At 37.4% G+C, this 17,689-nt stretch overlaps 1 protein-coding gene across 2 annotated transcripts in view; it reads right to left on the bottom strand.

Moving 5' to 3' along the window:
• Positions 1-17,689, bottom strand: part of SMC1B (structural maintenance of chromosomes 1B) — an 82,112-nt gene that overhangs the window by 58,867 nt on the left and 5,556 nt on the right. For both annotated transcript variants that reach the window (XM_005896364.2, XM_070370073.1), the window contains exons 2-9: positions 14,037-14,225; positions 12,845-12,957; positions 12,552-12,755; positions 9,726-9,964; positions 7,808-8,066; positions 6,678-6,818; positions 1,905-1,987; positions 1,124-1,331 (exon numbers count right to left, since the gene is read on the bottom strand). In XM_005896364.2, the coding sequence (XP_005896426.2) occupies positions 1,124-1,331; positions 1,905-1,987; positions 6,678-6,818; positions 7,808-8,066; positions 9,726-9,964; positions 12,552-12,755; positions 12,845-12,957; positions 14,037-14,225 (1,436 nt within the window). The remainder of the gene's footprint in view (positions 1-1,123; positions 1,332-1,904; positions 1,988-6,677; positions 6,819-7,807; positions 8,067-9,725; positions 9,965-12,551; positions 12,756-12,844; positions 12,958-14,036; positions 14,226-17,689) is intronic.

The following is a 17,689-nucleotide window of genomic DNA, read 5'->3' as shown; positions in this document are numbered from 1 at the left end:
TTGGGGGGAGAGGGCTTTGAACTGGCTTCTCAATTTAATGAAGAGCTCTAGAGCCTTCACTTCCATCTAAGAGAAGCAGAAGTCCATATTCTCTGATTCTATTTGAGTGCTAGTTTTCTACTCAGAAGGAAACAACAAAGTTTCCTTCTTGCTAGATTAGGGATATTAAGTGAGAATTCTCAGGAATTAATCAATTTATCAGTTTGCCTTGTGCAGAATTAAGAATCAGCAATGCTATATTTTAATCTTTAAAAAGAAATCCTGGACTATTACTATTTTCTGAAGGTTAGTAGAGCATGATGTATGAGCCCCTTTCCTCTTTTGGTTGTTGAACTAGTTTTTCACTAGTTTTTGTGATTTTCCTTGGTATTGGGGGAAGAATTCTGTGACCCACCCTTATTCTTCTATCATTATCTAGTAACTAACACTTAAAGAGTCAGAAAGGCAAAAAAGATGCTATAAACTAAATGAAGATGGGTGATCAGAGAAATAGGAAAACCAACAGAGTGTGGTATCAAGGAGGGTTTCAAAAAGTGCAAGTGGTTAACAGTGTCAGATGCTGAAAAAAAAGGCTGTCGTGAAACAAGGAGCACACAGTGTACACTGGTGTTAGTGACAAGAGTGAGACGACAGACCCCAATACCAAAAGAAATAATTCTCTGAAGTGGATACCTCACATAACAAGTTAGATATTGCTGCATTGGGGCCAATGAAATAAGCTAGTAATACTGGATGGACAGTCAGATTTAGAGAATAAAAATTCACTGTTCAAAAGTATGCCAACAATGTCCACTGAAGAAAGTACTTAAAAAAAAAACTGAAATCATGAAGAAAATGAGGTTTAAGGCTATGTGTCTACAGGGCAACAGACTATTTCATATACACATATCCTTTGGGGATATCTGGACTCTCTGGGTAATGTGTTCATATCAATGTTTCTCCCCAATAATTACTTACCTATAGACATTACTGGGGATTATACACATTTTACCCCAGTTACTATTATGCCTTAAGTATAAATAATAAAACACAAAATTTATAGGTTTCTGAAATAATAATACTTCCTAATAATTTCAAATTTTTAATCACAAATAAGAAAGCTTAGCCTTTTTATTTCAATTACCACTGAATCTGGGTAAAGTCTCTTAAGGTGTTCTAGAATCTCTGCTCTCTTTTGCTGACGTTTTCCTTCATGGGTATCAATTCCAGCATTCTGCAATTCACTTCTAATAAGATTCAACTCTTCATTAACTTCAGACATTCTTGATTTTGTTTTTTCTATTTCATTCACTAAGTTTTCCTCTTGCTCTTTTTTTTCTTTCAAGCAATTCCTATATGACAATAACAATAATACATTATACAGCAAAAAGAAAAACCAAAATTTAGGAATTGCAATACACTCTAGCCTGGCATCGCAGGGGAATGGGATAGTGCTCTATCTATTTCAAATGGTGAAAAATACAATATAATAAACCTAACACCAAACATGAGCAAAAGATACTTAAATAATTCTTGAGTCAAAAGATACATATTTCTGGATTCTGAGAAAAAAGAATAGCTCACTCACTATAACCAGAGCAATCATCATGAGCTTAACAGTAAGTAAATATCAATTAAAAAGAAATTCTTAGTGATAGAATACTTAGGTGCTGATAGTTTTCATGACATATTTTTGTTATAAAATATCAATACCAAAGGAGAGTTTTAAGTTTCACCACTGTTAAACATTTATATTTTCAAAATCTCAACCTTAAGTGGTTAATTATAATTTTTAATTATCTACCATGAAATAAAAAAACAATGGGAGAGTGAGAACATTATGATACAGGGGAAGCATTCACCACAAATATACAAGACCCCAGAGATACAGGAAAGCTGCAAGCAATTTTTTTTACTATACCTACGTGCATGTTTTTGTATACTCCTCCAACTTCTCTATTCGCTTTTTATGATCTTCTATTTGTTCCTTTATTTGTTTTATATTTTCCTATAATAGGAAATGAAATCTGAAATCAATTATAGCAACTCCAAACAAACAGTTTTTCACTAGATGCCTAGAACTTGTAATAGCATGTGTCTGTGCATGCTGTCACTTCAGTCATGTCCAATTCTTTTGTGACCCTATGGACCTTAGCCAACCAGGGTCCTCTGTGCATAGGATTCTCTAGGCAGGAATACTGAAGTGGGCTGCCATGCCCTCTTCCAGGGGATCTTTCCGACCCAGAGATCAAACCGGCATTCTCCTGCAGCTCCTGCCCTGCAGGCAGATTCTTTATTGCTGAGCCACTGGGGAAGCCTTTAATTGCATATGTTGTTCTAAATTTGAAATAAACATATATTGTTCTAAATTTGAAATATATAGATAACCATATGAAAATTCTCAGGAGAGCAAATTTTTATTTTGAAAAGGCAGTATGGTAAAGAGTTTTGAGGTTTCAGGAATCAAGGTTCAAATCCTCACTCCATCATTTACTAGGTATCTATCTTCAGCAAGTTTACTCCGGTAACTTCAAACCCCAAGGGGATTATTTTCAAATATTTATATACAGTCCTCTCTCTCTTTCAAACTAACTCATTCAGTAAATATTTATTCACAGCCTACCATGTGCTAGAAACTACAGATACTATAATGAACAAGACAGAGTCTCTGCTCTCAAGGACTAAGGTCTGGTGGGAGAAACAGACAAGTAATTCCACTAGAGCGGCTCAATACTGTAACTGTATAGGAATCTAAAAGGCAACTACAGGCTTGTGGAAGGAGGACTTCACAAGTATTGCTCCATTCACTTTATCACTAAGTCCAAGGACTGTGGTAGTCTCTAATTTGTTTATCTTTAACATTTTCCCTGTCTAATTCATCCCGTGCATTACAGCAACATTAATCTGTTTTCAGTTCAGTTGCTCAGTTGTGTCTGACTCTTTGCGACCCCATGAACCGCAGCACGCCAGGCCTCCCTGTCTATCACCAACTCCCGGAGTTCACCCAAACCCATGTCCGTTGAGTCGGTGATGCCATCCAACCATCTCATCCTCTGTCGTCCCCTTCTCCTCCTGCCCTCAATCTTTCCCAGTTTCAGGGTCTTTTCAAATGAGTCAGCTTTTCAAATGAGTGACCACTTCGCATCAGGTGGCCAAAGTATTGGGAGTTTCAGCTTTATCATCAGTCCTTCCAATGAACACCCAGGACTGATTTCCTTTAGGATGAACTGGTTGGATCTCCTTGCAGTCCAAGGGACTCTCAAAAGTCTTCTCCAACACCACACTTCAAAAGCATCAATTCTTCGGTGCTCAGCTTTCTTTATACTCCAACTCTCACATCCATACATGACCACTGGAAAAACCATAGCCTTGACTAGACGGACTTTTGTTGACAAAGTAATGTCTTTGCTTTTGAATATGCTGTCTAGGTTGGTCATAACTTTTCTTCCAAGGAGTAAGCATCTTTTAATTTCATGGCTGCAGTCACCATCTGCAGTGATTTTGGAGCCCAGAAAAATAAAGTCAGCCACTGTTTCCCCATCTATTTGCCATGAAGTGATGGGACCAGATGCCACGACCTTAGTTTTCTGAATGTTGAGCTTTAAGCCAAATTTTTCACTCTCCTCTTTCACTTTCATCAAGAGGCTCTTTAATTCTTCTTCACTTTCTGCCATAAGGCTGGTGTTATCTGCATATCTGAGGTTATTGACATTTTTCCCGGCAATCTTGATTCCAGCTTGTGTTTCCTCCAGCCCAGCGTTTCTCATGATGTACTCTTCATAGAAGTTAAATAAACAGGGTGTATACAGCCTTGACATACTCCTTTTCCTACTTGGAACCAGTCTGTTGTTCCATGTCCAGTTCTAACTGTTGCTTCCTGACCTGCATATAGGTTTCTCAAGAGGCAGGTCAGGTGGTCTGGTATTTCCATCTCTTTCAGAATTTTCCAGTTTTTTGTAATCCACACAGTCAAAGGCTTTGGCATAGTCAATAAATAATCTTACTCCTTTACTAAGTGATCTAGAACCAGGAGTTGCCACAAAGCAAGTCACAATAAATTTAAGAAAACTAAAACCATATCAAGCATGTTTTCTGACCACAACCGAGACTAGAAATCAAACAGAAGGAAAAAACTGCCAGAAAACAAATATGTGGAGACTAAACAGTTATTATTAAACAACCAATGGATCACTGAAGAAATCAAAGAAAAAATTTTTTAAAAACACCTAGAGACAAAATACAATGATCCAAAACCTATGGAATGCGCAAAAGTAGTCCTAAGAGGGAAGCTTATAGTGATTTAAGCTGAGGTCGGAGAAGGCAATGGCACCCCACTCCAGTACTCTTGCCTGGAAAATCCCATGGACAGAGGAGCCTGGTAGGCTGCAGTCCATGGGGTCTCGAAGAGTTGGACATGACTGAGCGACTTCACTTTCACTTTTACACACTGGAGAAGGAAATGGCAACCCACTTCAGTGTTCTTGCCTGGAGAATCCCAGGGACAGCAGAGCCTGGTGCGCTGCTGTCTGTGGGGTCGCACAGAGTCGGACACGACTGAAGCGACTTAGCAGCAGCAGCAGCAGCAGCAGCTCTGAATGGGAGAGGTTTGCAAACAGTATATGTGCTAAGCGGTTAACATCCAAAATGTACAAAGAACTCATACAACTCAACATAAAAACAAGAAGTAATTAAAAAATGGGCAGGTTATCTGAATAGACATTTTTCCAAGGAAGACATACAGATAGCAGGTGCATGAAAAGATGCTCAATATCATCAGAGAAATGCAAGTCAAAATCACAATGAGATATCATCTCACCCCTGTCAGAATGGCTGTTATCAAGAAGACAAGTATTGGCAAGGATATGGAGAAGAGTGAACTTTCATGCACTACTGGTGGGAACGTAAATTGGTGCAGCTACTATGGAAAACAGTATGGAGATTCCTCACAAAATAAAAATATAACTATCATGTGACCCAGCAATACCAATCCTAGATATTTTTGTGAAGAAAAAAGTAATTAGAAAAGATATGCACTCCCATGTTCACTGCAGTATTATTTACAATAGTCAAGATAAGGAAGCAACCTAAATGTCCATCGATAGATGAATGTATAAAGATGTGGTATATTATATATACAATGGAATATAACTCAGCCACAAAAAAGACAGACAAAAAGACCAAAAAAAGACATTGTACAAATGAAGAAATCAAAGTTCAAAGAAGTGAAATGATTTAGCTATATCAACACAGTCAGTGACAGGACAAGACTGGATGGAAGCCAAGTCTCTCTCACTCTAAGGCAGAATAGTATAATGCCGTCTTGATGGTTACCTCTCATGTAGACTATGAAGCTCCTCTTGGGCTATGTCCTTAGTATTTCCAAATGACCTTTCACTTATACTATTTGTTTTTTTTTCCCTTTAGTTATACTCCTCCTAACCTCAATGGAAGAACAGACAACAGCATCTGCCTGTGCCTATCATTATGTTGTTGTTCAGTTGCTAAGTCACGTCTGACTCTTTGTGACCCCGTGGACTGCAGCACACCAGGCTTCCTTGTCCTTCACTATCTCCCAGAGTTTGCTCAAACTCCTGTCCATTGAGTCGGTGACGCCATCTGACCATCTTATGTTTTGTCGCCCCCTTCTACTCCTCCCCTCAGTCTTTTTCAGCATCAGGGTTTTTTCCAATAGGAAAGGTCTTCACATCAGGTAGCCAAAGTAGTGGAGCTTCAGCATGAGTCCTTGTAATTAATATTTAGGGTTGATTTCCTTTAGGATTGGCTGGTTTGATCTCCTCCCTGTCCAAGGGACTCTCAAGAGTCTTCTCCAACACCACAGTTCAAAAGCATCAATTCTTTGGAACTCAGCCTTCTTTATGGTCCAAATTTCACATCTGTATGTGACTACTGGAAAAACCATAGCTTTGACTATATGGACCTTTGCTAGTAAAGTGATGTCTCTGATTTTTAATACACTGTCTAGGTTTGTCATAGCTTTCCTTCCAAGGAGTAAGCATCTTTTAATTTCAAGGCTGCAGTCACCATCCGCAGTGATTTTGGAGCCCAAGAAAATAAAATCTGCCACGGTTTCCACTTTTCCCCTTCTATTTGCCATGAAGTGATGGGACTGGATGCTATGATCTTAGTTTTATGAATGCTGAGTTTTAAGCCAGCTTTTTCATTCTCCTCTTTCACCTCTGTCAAAAAGCTCTTTAGTTCCTCTTTGTTTTCTGCCTATCATTATACAAGTATGCATAAAATGCTTACTGACTACATGAAGGAAGACACTATTTTTATATGTTATTTTTATCAGTTTCTTTACACTTTTATTTTACTTATTTGGCTGTGCTCAGTCTTCACTGAGGCACGTGGGTTTCTCTCTTAAATTTGGTGCATGGCTTAGTTGCCTCACGGCATGTGGAATCTTAGTTCCTCAACCAGGGATTGAACCTACATCCCCTACACTGGAAGGCAGAGTCTTAACCACTGACCCACCAGGGAAGTCCTTACACTGTCTATATCTTAGACTATGAAAGAGGACCTAAATAGTGCTAAGCAGTCTAACAGGTAATCCAGAAAATTTAATTAATTCCTTATATCTGATGTAAAACCATTTATATACTGAAAAACAAATATAAAAAGGGAATAAAATTTCATGAAAAATAATTCTAAATCATTTATTACACAAACCAAGGTACCTGAACTTCTCCATGTCTCCTCTTTTCAAATGCCCATCTTTCTTCATCAGACCTCTGTTCCCACTGCAGCTTTTCCAACTGTTGGGTCATTATAGCCACTTTCTTTCTTACCTGTTCCTTAAGTTCTTTATATTGAACCAGCTGTATAAAAAGCATTTAAACATTGATAATTCATTTAAAGAAGTGTGAGAGGAAATTCTTTCTATGATATTCTTTACTAGCAGATAATTAAACTTATCAAAAATGTTTTATTTGAATTATATCATAATTAGCCATCTTCTCCAGCTAAGATAGCATGAACACAAAATGAACATCTTATTTTAAACTGTTTAGATAGATCAACAAGGTATTCAAAACCAACTCTATAAGGTCTCTGTAAGAAATTCTGTAAGAGAAAGCACATTAAAACTCATTAATGGTCCAGAAGTAAGAGGAGTTCAGAGAAAATTATGTATTTTTATATCTATACAGTCACAATTATTTTAGCATATATATTGTGAAATAAAGTTATCATAAAATCAATGAAAGAAATAAATAATAGAAATTTAGTTGAAAGAATGTTTGAAAACTTTGGATTATAAATTTCTGGATATCTATTATTGACTTATATCTTATATACTAAATTGGATATTCATTAATCACTTAACATTTTAAACAATCTTAACCAATTTCCCTCCTGTCAATTAAGTGATCATGTCTCTTCAAAGCCACATATAATCTGACTTTTAAGTTTTTAAAATATTCATGAGGAAAAAATAATTACCTTAAGAACATATGAATATAATTATGTTTTTAAGGTAATTATTTTTTCCTCATGAATGTTAATTACCTTAAAAACATATGAATATAATTCCATAAAATGAACCATGTAATCTTGCTGAAGTATTTTCTATGACTTTAGTTAACTCACAAATGTTACGATGTCATCTACTTTTATAAAGGAAAAATAGCCTAGTGTAAAAATTAAATTTAGGTTCTCCATATAGGCTGAAAAATCAAAATCCCCATAATTTAAATTCTGCGGCAATCTTTTAAAATAATCAGAAAGAGAAGTCATCCTTTAAATTCTAATGAAAAGGAGAAGCTGAAACAGTAGAAACAAATGATTTCCCACATGCCAACTTTTTCACCTGACCAGCTTCTAGTTCAATGTCTCGTCCTTTATGTAACATTTCTTCCTCAATCTGCTTTTCAAAACTTCTCCATGCACCATCTAAATCAGCCAGCTCTGTCTCCAAGGCTTTTATGTCATCTTCCTGTTTAGAACATTGTTTTTCACTGTCCTTTATTGATTTTTTAGCCATATCTAATTTCTTGAGGTGGTGAGAAGTGTTTTCTTTAGCTTTAATGTATTGAGGCCTCTTCTGATTTAACAGTGCTTCAAGAGATCTAAAAAGAAAAATAAACTTTGCTTTAAAGGAAAATCTTATATAAAAGCAAGAAGCTCTTCTGATCAAATTATACATTTAAAAAGAAATGCTAAATAGTGACTTTCAGAGACTGTAAGCAGATCAATGATTGCCAAGTAAGAGGCAAAATCAAATAGGTGAAGCACTGGGGAATTTTTAAAGAGTGATAAACTACTCTGTATGATTCTGCAGTGATGGACACATGACATCATGCATTTGTCAAAACCTACAGAAATTTACAGCTCCAAGAGCAAACTTTAATGTACACATTTAAAAAAAAATTCACTTAGAAGGCGAGGGATCCCAGATAAAATATAGAAAGTGACAGAAGAATCTAACTGTAGTACAAATGTATGAAACCACCTTACTGAAGAGGATAAGGGGAAATGTGTTAACCTAAATAATACTGGAAATGACCAGAGCCCATAAAATAAAAAGCAAAAATAATTATACACAAGCCTTGTACTCTAGTTGATAAATTTGCTTCCCACAAGGACATGGTTTAATAATTCTGGTACTGCCATGCATGATTACTGAAATTGAACAATTAAGCAAATGAATATCATGTGGGACTTCCCTTATAGTCCAGTGGTTAAGACTCCATGCTCCCACTGCAGGAGGGACAGGTTCAATCCCTGGTCAGGGAATTAAGATTCCACATGCTATGTGGCACAGCCAAAAAGCCCCCCAAAAACCATCAATAATGATGGCAGGCTGATACTATATTAGATAGATGATTTAATAATATAACATATATTTTTAAAATTTATGGTAGAGTCTATTTATTTACTGGCCACACCATGTGGTTTGTGGGATTTTAGTTCCCCAACCAGAGTTTGAACCCCGGCCCTCAGCAACAAGAACAGAGAGCCCTAACCACCAGACCACCAGGGAATTCCCTGTATATGATATGCTGACATTCCTGATGTACTATGATAATGATCGCATTTTACCTCTGTGGTCTTCTTCCCCAAAACCCATAAACTGGTCTAATTATGAGAAAAGTAACAGAGAAATACTAATTGAGATACAGTCTCAAAAAGCTTCACCAATGCTTCTTAAAACTGTAAAGGATACCAATAACAAGGTTTAAGTCTGAAACTGTCACAACCAAGAGGACCTTAAGAAGACATGATGACTAAATATAATATGGTATACTGGATCAGAAAAAGAACATTAAGTCAAACATTAAAAAATGAACCAAGTATGGAATTTAGTTAATAATAATGAATAAATATGGGTTAATTAATTCTGACAAGTGTAGCATACTAATAATGTAAAATGTTATTTGTTGTTCAGTCGCTAAGTCGTGTCTGACTCTTTGCAACCTCATGGACTGCAGCACGCCAGACTTCCCTGTCCTTCACTACCTCTGGGAGTTTGCTCAAACTCACTTCCATTGAGTTGGTGATGCCATCCAACCATCTCATCCTCTGTAGCCCCCTCCTCCTCCTGCTATAAGTGAGAGAAATTTAGTGTGGGGAATATGGGAACTCTCTATACTATCTTTATAATTTTTTGTATATCTAAAAGTATTCCAAAGTAAAAAATCTATTTAAAAAATCAATTTTCAAAGCATCACAATATTTCTATCAATCTAAATAAAATCCAACTGTTAATAATGATTTTGAAAACTCACTTTAATTCTTTTTGTGTTTGTTGTAGTTGTCTGCTCAACATTCCATGTTCCTTTTTCTTGGCTTTAACTATGTTTTCATGATGAGAAAGAGACTCCCTTGTGACACTCAAATTCTTATTCACACGCTCTAACTCAGTGTATAAAAAATTAATTTTTTTCTCATTGTGATACAGTCGGAAAAGCTGCAGTTGTATCTTGTTAATTTTCAGTTCTTCAAGGAGATTCTGGTAACGGTCTGCCTACAACAGTGAAATTCAACAACAGTTAAGAGGGAGTATATTTTACATTGACCTTTCATAAACTCAACTAGAGTACTAATAAATGATCTCTAATGAATTTTCATTTATGTCATTAACAAATGATATTCTTGCCCAAAGTACCATTATTTGGATAAGGCTTCTGCATATACTTCTATAATAAACCATTAAAGGATTTTATATTCATGCACACAGTGGTATGGTGGTAAGAACCATTTGTTAGTCACTCAGTCATGTCCAACTCTTTACAACCCCATGGACTATAGCCCACCAGGCTCCTCCGTCCATGGGATTCTCCAGGCAAGAATACTGGAGTGGGTTGCCATTTCCTTTTCCAAAAGAACTATCTGGGGCACCCACTAACTGAGTCCTGTCCCACTTCTGTCTTGACCTCAGAAGTTTGGCAAGCAAGTCTGACACCAGCTTCCCCATTTGTAAACTAAAGGAAGTAATATCACTTTTAAAGTTTCTAGCCATTTTCAATTCAAAGATTCCAGGTAAAATTTCTTCTATAGAATGTAATTTTTTCTATGAATAGAACAAATAGGATTGTTAAAGTTCTAAATTATATGTGAGATGGGAGAATTTCCTGAGTATTTGTACCATTGAAAGTGAAAGTGAAGTCGCTCAGTCGTGTCCGACTCTTTGTGACCCCATGGACTGTAGCCTACCAGGCTCCTCCCTCCATGGGATTCTCTAGGCAGGAGTAATGGAGTGGGTTGCCATTTCCTTCTCCAGGGGATCTTCCTGACCCAGCGATTGAACCCGGGTCTCCCGCAGTCCAGGCAGACGCTTTAACCTCTGAGCCACCAGGGAAGCCCAATTGTACCATTAGTAAAGAAAAAAGGAATGTTCTACCTTATGAAGAAAGCTCTTAATCAATGAAATATTCCAAGTAACAGGTAAACAGCAATCTGCCAGGATGTTGTTAAAAATAATCATGAAGTTGGACTATTCTAACTATCCTTATAATGTTTAAAGTTATGCAATTCTACTCTGCTATAAGCTGTTTTAGTGTATTACAAAAACTATAGTTTGACTTGCACTTACACCACCATCCCTTTCCACTGACAAAACCAAGAACACACACACATAAAAATCTGAAGAAGCAGAGAAATATCACTAATAAGGAACACGTCTATCTTTCATTTATTTTTTCAAATATTTATTAACTGGCTATTGTGTGCCAAGCCCTCTTCTATGTGCTGTAAAATATGGTAGGGAATAAGGTAGAAACAGTCTCTGCTCTTCTTAGATTACAACCAAGTTATCCTAGTGGGGCAAGGAGGGAAGCAGAGTCAGAGAATAAATAAGCAATAAATAATACACAAGATAATTTCATACAGCAAAATATGCTACAAAAGAAACAAAATAGGGTAATGCAATAGAACCAGGGAAGGGATGCTAATTTAGATTGGGCAAGTGGACAGCAAATGTCTGCCTGAGAAAATGGCTTCTTTATGAAAACTTCAATGAGAGTATTAGCCATGTAAAAATCAGGCACACAATTATCTAGGCAGAGGAAACAGCAAAAGCTCTAGGACAAAAGGGAATGTGGTATTTTCAATAAATGATAAAGGTCAATGTGGCTGAAGAGTAGAGGAAGTTAAAGTTTCAGAGGTGAACAAGAGGCAGATCAGCAGGCTGGGAAGGGAGACTAGATTCTCAGTGCAGTGAAAAGCATTGCTCCAGAAGAGGTTTTATGCAAAACAATGACAAAATCTACTTTGCATTTGATAAAAGAATACTCTAAAGGCAACAGTTTACAAGGCGCTACAGCAGGCACTGTGAAGGGCACCAAGAGGTACCACAGAACAGCATTTACAAAGTGTGACCACGGCCTCCTAGAGTTCCCCAACACCCTTTCATGGAGCCCCTGAAATCAAAACTGTTTTCCTAATAATACTCAGATTTCATTTGTCTTTTTCACTGTGTTGACATTTGCACCAATGGTGTAAGAGCCAAAGGAGGGTAAAGTTCCTAGGTCTTAGCACAGGTTCAACACAAAAACAGATATGAGAATTCACCAGTTTTCTATTAAGTCAGATATTCATGAAATTATACAAGGTAAAACAATACCACTCTTCTAATTATTTGGTTTTATAAAACTCAGTTTACTTTTCATAAAAATATGCTACTTATGTTAACATACAATGAGTTTATTATTGTTATTTTTACAAAAATAAATCATCAAAATATAATTTTTATATGTCTCAGTTTTAATTTCAAATACAATAAACATTGATAGATAACTCTTTGGGGTCCTCAATAATTTTTAAAGTATAAAAGCATAAGATCCAAAAATCTGAGGCCCTCTGCCATATGAGATATAAATCCTTCAAGTTTAATTTTAGTTGGGAAAATCAGACACCTTTGCAGCTCAAGTTGTCCTGCCTATTTTGGAGAAAGAAACCCAAACTGGAAAATATACCAAAAAGTTTATCTTTGATGAATAATGGGCTTTATTTAAGTTACTAAAAGAATTATTTTAGTAACCCCAAACCAATACTTACAATTCTAATACAGGTTTTGTATGCAACACTTAATTGGCTACCTCATGACATCTTACCTCTTCTTTCTCTAATTTTGCATGTTTGCGCTCTGCAGCTACATTTTTTTTCTTATTAAAATTAAATTGTGCATCTTCTTCGGCTTTGTGTAACTTTCTTTTCTTTTCCTCGTATTCTCCTATAAGCTCTCCTGAAGTGCTGATTTCCTCAAAAAACTGGGTTCTTTCTTTGGGTTTTTTCATTGAAATTGACTCCACAGTTCCCTTTCAAAAATAGTTAAGCACACCAACATATAAAATATAGTGATACATTTTCAAAATCATGAATAAAACAAAATACTATTGCTACTTACCTGAAAAACTAAACAGTTCCGTGCTTTGACTATTATGCCTATCTTTTCCAGCTCTGTGATATAAGCAGAACGACTCATAGGATTATCATTAAAACTATATTCTGAGCATCCTCCTAAAATAAAAGAACAAATGCTGTTATGGGAAGTATAAATACCAGATATGTATCAACAACTATTGAAATGGCCAGTTATGGCAGTAATATACATGTTAAAAAATGCATTTAATCAATCAACAAATGCTGAATGTCTACTACATGCCCAGTAGTATTCTACAGTAGTGAACATAACAGACAAAAGTCTGATCTCAAGCTTATATCCTAGTGATGGAGGCAGACAAAAATGAGATAGGTAAGTAAAATAAATATCATGTAGGAAAGTGTTAAGTGCTGAGTAAAATGGAGGTAGGAAAGGGGTATGGAAGTCTCTGTGTAGGAGAGAGAGGCATTGCTATTTTAAATAAGATCATTTAATGGTCTAAGTGTTTGTGTCTCCACTGAATTCATGCGATGAAATCCTAAACCCAAAAGTGATGGTGTTAGAGGGTGAGGCCTTTAGGAGGTGATTAGATTATGATAGTGGAGCCCTCATTAATAGTATTAGGGTGCTTATAAAATAAAAAGGTCCTACAAGGCTCCCAAGTCCCATCCACAAATGGTAAGTCTGCAACCGGAAGAGAACTTTCATCCAACCATGCTGGTACCCTCATCTAGGACTTTTAAAAAACAACCAAGAGGCATCTATTTACAGAAGCCCAGTAAAATCCTAGCATAAATAGAAATAGAAATATATATATATATATACATATATGTAACTCTGAATCTTATTTACTCAGGAAATACAAGGATTTGTGAATAAATCCTAACAAAATAAAAAGTCAAATATTTCATGCGATTTGCTTTTTGGTGGTAGGAAAAACTTTCTATATAAACCAAAAATATGCATTTATAGTTACTTCATCACTACGAAAACTAGATAAAGATACATAAAGAATCTCAGGAAGAACTTTTATGATATCACCACCTTTGAGGTAAACTCCTTCTTTCATTTTTAAACTAATAACCAGGGAGAAAAACCGCTATCTGACAGTAGGGGAATCTGAATAAATATGTCTGCTTAAAGAAAAGTCCAGTGGAGAATCAAAATAGGTTCTATTATTTGCTTCTGATATCTGCTATCCCAAGAAAAAAAATACCTCGGATAGTCCTTGCAAATGTCTTCTCTTCTCCACTTTCTTCCAAATATACAATTTTCACACTTGCAGTAGAAGAAACAGGTTTTCCAATGTGTGCTCCATGAATGAGTTCTTGAATATTTTTCACTCTTAAATTAGCTATTTTTTCTCCCATTACAAAACTAAGTGCATCCATTACATTAGATTTCCCTGGAGAAGGAAAGACAGGAAAAAAGTTATTTATTTTTAATGATAAAAAGTCTTGCCCAGTGCCAAAGGAAGCAGGCTACTAAGGAAAGTGAAATACAACTGATGTGCTCGTGCTAAGTCACTCTCAGGAAGTGAACCAGTGCCCCTTGCAGTGGAAGCAGCATGGAGTCTTAACCCTTGGACCGCCAGGGAAGTCCCTCCACCACTTTCTGTTAAGAATGTATCACTGTGCCTAAACTGTATCAACAATATGATCTAGGCTGAACATTTGCTTTCTTTCTCAGAGTCTGGAATTTGGGGGAATGGAGGTGCTTATGTGACCATTCCCTAATATAAATCCTCAGAGTTGAGTCTTTAATGAGTTTTTGGTTAACATCTCATATATGTTGTCACAACTAGTTGCTGGAAGAATTAAGCCTGTCCTGCGAGACTTCACTGAGGGAGGATTCATGGAACCTTGCAACTGGTTTCCTAGAGCTCCTCATGTGCCTTTTCCCTTTGTGGAGGTTTCTTTGTTTCCTTTCACTATTATGAGTAACCATCCTGGGTACAACTATATGCTGAGTCCTATGAGTCCTCCCAGTGAATCACCAAAACTGGGGGTATCTTGGTGACTCCCAACTCAAATGGAAAACTGTTTTGCAACCATGAGCACATAGTACAGAACAACTTCCAAGGTGCGGCGTCATTTCAACTATAACTCTGTCTAATGTTTTTTCTTTTTCACATTCATTCCCTCATGTCCACAAGCAATTTAAATTTCTAGTGCCAAAAGCAGAAAGAGTAACATAGAAGAATACTGCAAATCACTGGAAATATGGCTGAGTTTAGAAGTTCATTGTCTTTTTTAAAAGAACTAGAAATGGTTAAAAATGCTGCAAATATATTTAGCTAACTTTCAGTTAACTAACAGGTATGAAACATGGCTTTTTGAGGGGTTAATCGATAATCTGCAGATTGAAAGCTATTGTAAGACGGTTACATATACAGAAAGTGAAAGTCGTTCAGTCAAGTCTGACTCTGCAACCTTGTGGACTATTCAGTCCATGGAATTCTCCAGGCCAGAATACTGAAGGGGTAGCCTTTCCCGCCTCCAGGGGATCTTCCCAACCGAGGTATCAAACCCAGGTCTCCTACATTGCAGGTGGATTCTTTATCATCTGAGCCACAAGGGAAGTCCAAGAATACTGGAGTGGGTAGCCTATTCCTTCTGCAGGGGATCTTTCCCACCCAGGAATTGAACAGGGGTTTCCTGCATTGCAGGTGGATTCTTTACCACCTGAGCATATGTAGGTTACATATACAGAACATTAACTGAAGTTATTAAGTCTGATGATAACAGAATTAAACAGAAATTAGTGTTATCAATCCTTATTTAAAATCTGCCTAAAATAAATACCTCCCCACCCACGTCCAAGGTAAGGAGCAGCGGCTACACTCCACTGGAGCAGCCATGAAGAGAGACCCCAGGTCGAAGGTAAGAGAAACCCAAGTAAGATGGTAGGCACTGAGAGAGGGCATCAGAGGGCAGACAGATGGAAACCACAATCACAGACAGCTAGCCAATCTGATCACATGGACCACAGCTTGTCTAATTCAATGAAACTAAGCCATGCCATGTGGGGCCACCCAAGATGGGTGGGTCATGGTGGAGAGGTGTGACAGAATGTGGTCCACTGGAGAAGGGAATGGCAAACCACTTCAGTATTCTTGCCTCGAGAACCCCATGAACAGTATGAAAAGGCAAAAAGATAGGACACTGAAAGATGAACTCCCCAGGTGAGTAGGTGTCCAATATGCTACTGGACATCAGTGGAGAAATAACTCCAGAAAGAATGAAGGGAAGGAACCAAAGCAAAAACAATACCCAGTTGTGGATGTGACTGGTGATAGAAGCAAGGTCCGATGCTGTAAAGAGCAATATTGCATAGGAACCTGGAATGTTAGGTCTATGAATTAAGGCAAATTGGAAGTGGTCAAATAAGAGATGGCAAGAGTGAACATCGGCATTCGAGGAATCAGCGAACTAAGATGGACTGGAATGGGTGAATTTAACTGGAAGACCATTATATCTACTACTATGGGCAGGAATCCCTCAGAAGAAATGGAGTAGCCATCATAGTCAACAAAAGAGTCCGAAATGCAGTACTTGGATGCAATCCCAAATACGACAGAATGATGTCTGTTTCTTTCCAAGGCAAACCATTCAATATCACAGTAATCCAAGTCTATGCCCCAACCAGCAATGCTGAAGAAGCTGAAGTTGAACGGTTCCATGAAGACCTACAAGACCTTTTAGAACTAACACCCAAAAAAGATGTCCTTTTCATCATAGGGGACTGGAATGCAAAAGCAGGAAGTCAAGAAACACCTGGAGTAACGACAAATTTGGCCTTGGAGTACAGAATGAAGCAGGGCAAAGGCTAACAGATTTCTGCCAAGAGAACACACCGGTCATAGCAAACATCCTCTTCCAACAACACAAGAGAAGACTCTACACATGGACATCACCAGATGGTCAACACCGAAATCAGATTGATTATGTTCTTTGCAGCCAAAGATGGAGAAGCTCTATACAGTCACCGAAAACAAGACCGGGAGCTGACTGTGGCTCAGATCATGAACTCCTTATTGCCAAATTCAGACTTAAATTGAAGAAAGTAGGGAAAACCACTAGACCATTCAGGTATGACCTAAATCAAATCCCTTACCATTATACAGTGGAAGTGACAAATAGATTCTAGGGATTAGATCTGATAGACAGAGTGCCTGATGAACTATGGACGGAGGTTTGTGACATTGTACAGGAAACAGGGATCAAGACCATCCCCATGGAAAAGAAATGCAAAAAAGCAAAATAGCTGTCTGAGGAGGCCTTACAAATAGCTGTGAGAAGTAGAGAAGCCAAAAGCAAAGGAGAAAAGGGAAGATATACCCATTTGAATGCAGAGTTCCAAAGAATAGCAAGGAGAGATAAGGAAGCCTTCCTCAGTGATCAATGCAAAGAAATAGAGGAAAACAACAGAATGGGAAAGACTAGAGATCTCTTCAAGAAAATCAGAGATACCAAGGGAACATTTCATGAAAAAATGGGCTCAGTAAAGGAGAGAAATGGTATGGACCTAACAGAAGCAGAAGATATTAAGAAAAGGTGGCAAGGATACACAGAAGAACTGTACAAAAAAGATCTTCACGACCAAGATAATCACGATGATGTGATCACTCACCTAGAGCCAGACATCCTGGAATGTGAAGTCAAGTGGGCCTTAGAAAGCATCACTACGAACAAAGCTAGTGGAGGTGATGGAATTTCAGTTGAGCTCTTTCAAATTCTAAAAGATGATGCTGTGAAAGTGATGCACTCAATATGCCAGCAAATTTGGAAAACTCAGCAGTGGCCACAGGACTGGAAAAGGTCAGTTTTCATTCCAATCCCAAAGAAAGGCAATGCCAAAGAATGCTCA

This window comes from Bos mutus, chromosome 5 (genome assembly GCF_027580195.1).
Source record: "Bos mutus isolate GX-2022 chromosome 5, NWIPB_WYAK_1.1, whole genome shotgun sequence".
Taxonomy (NCBI): Eukaryota; Metazoa; Chordata; class Mammalia; order Artiodactyla; family Bovidae; genus Bos; species Bos mutus.
Note: the sequence above shows the minus strand (reverse complement) of the source record. Positions and strands in the feature narration are given on the sequence as shown.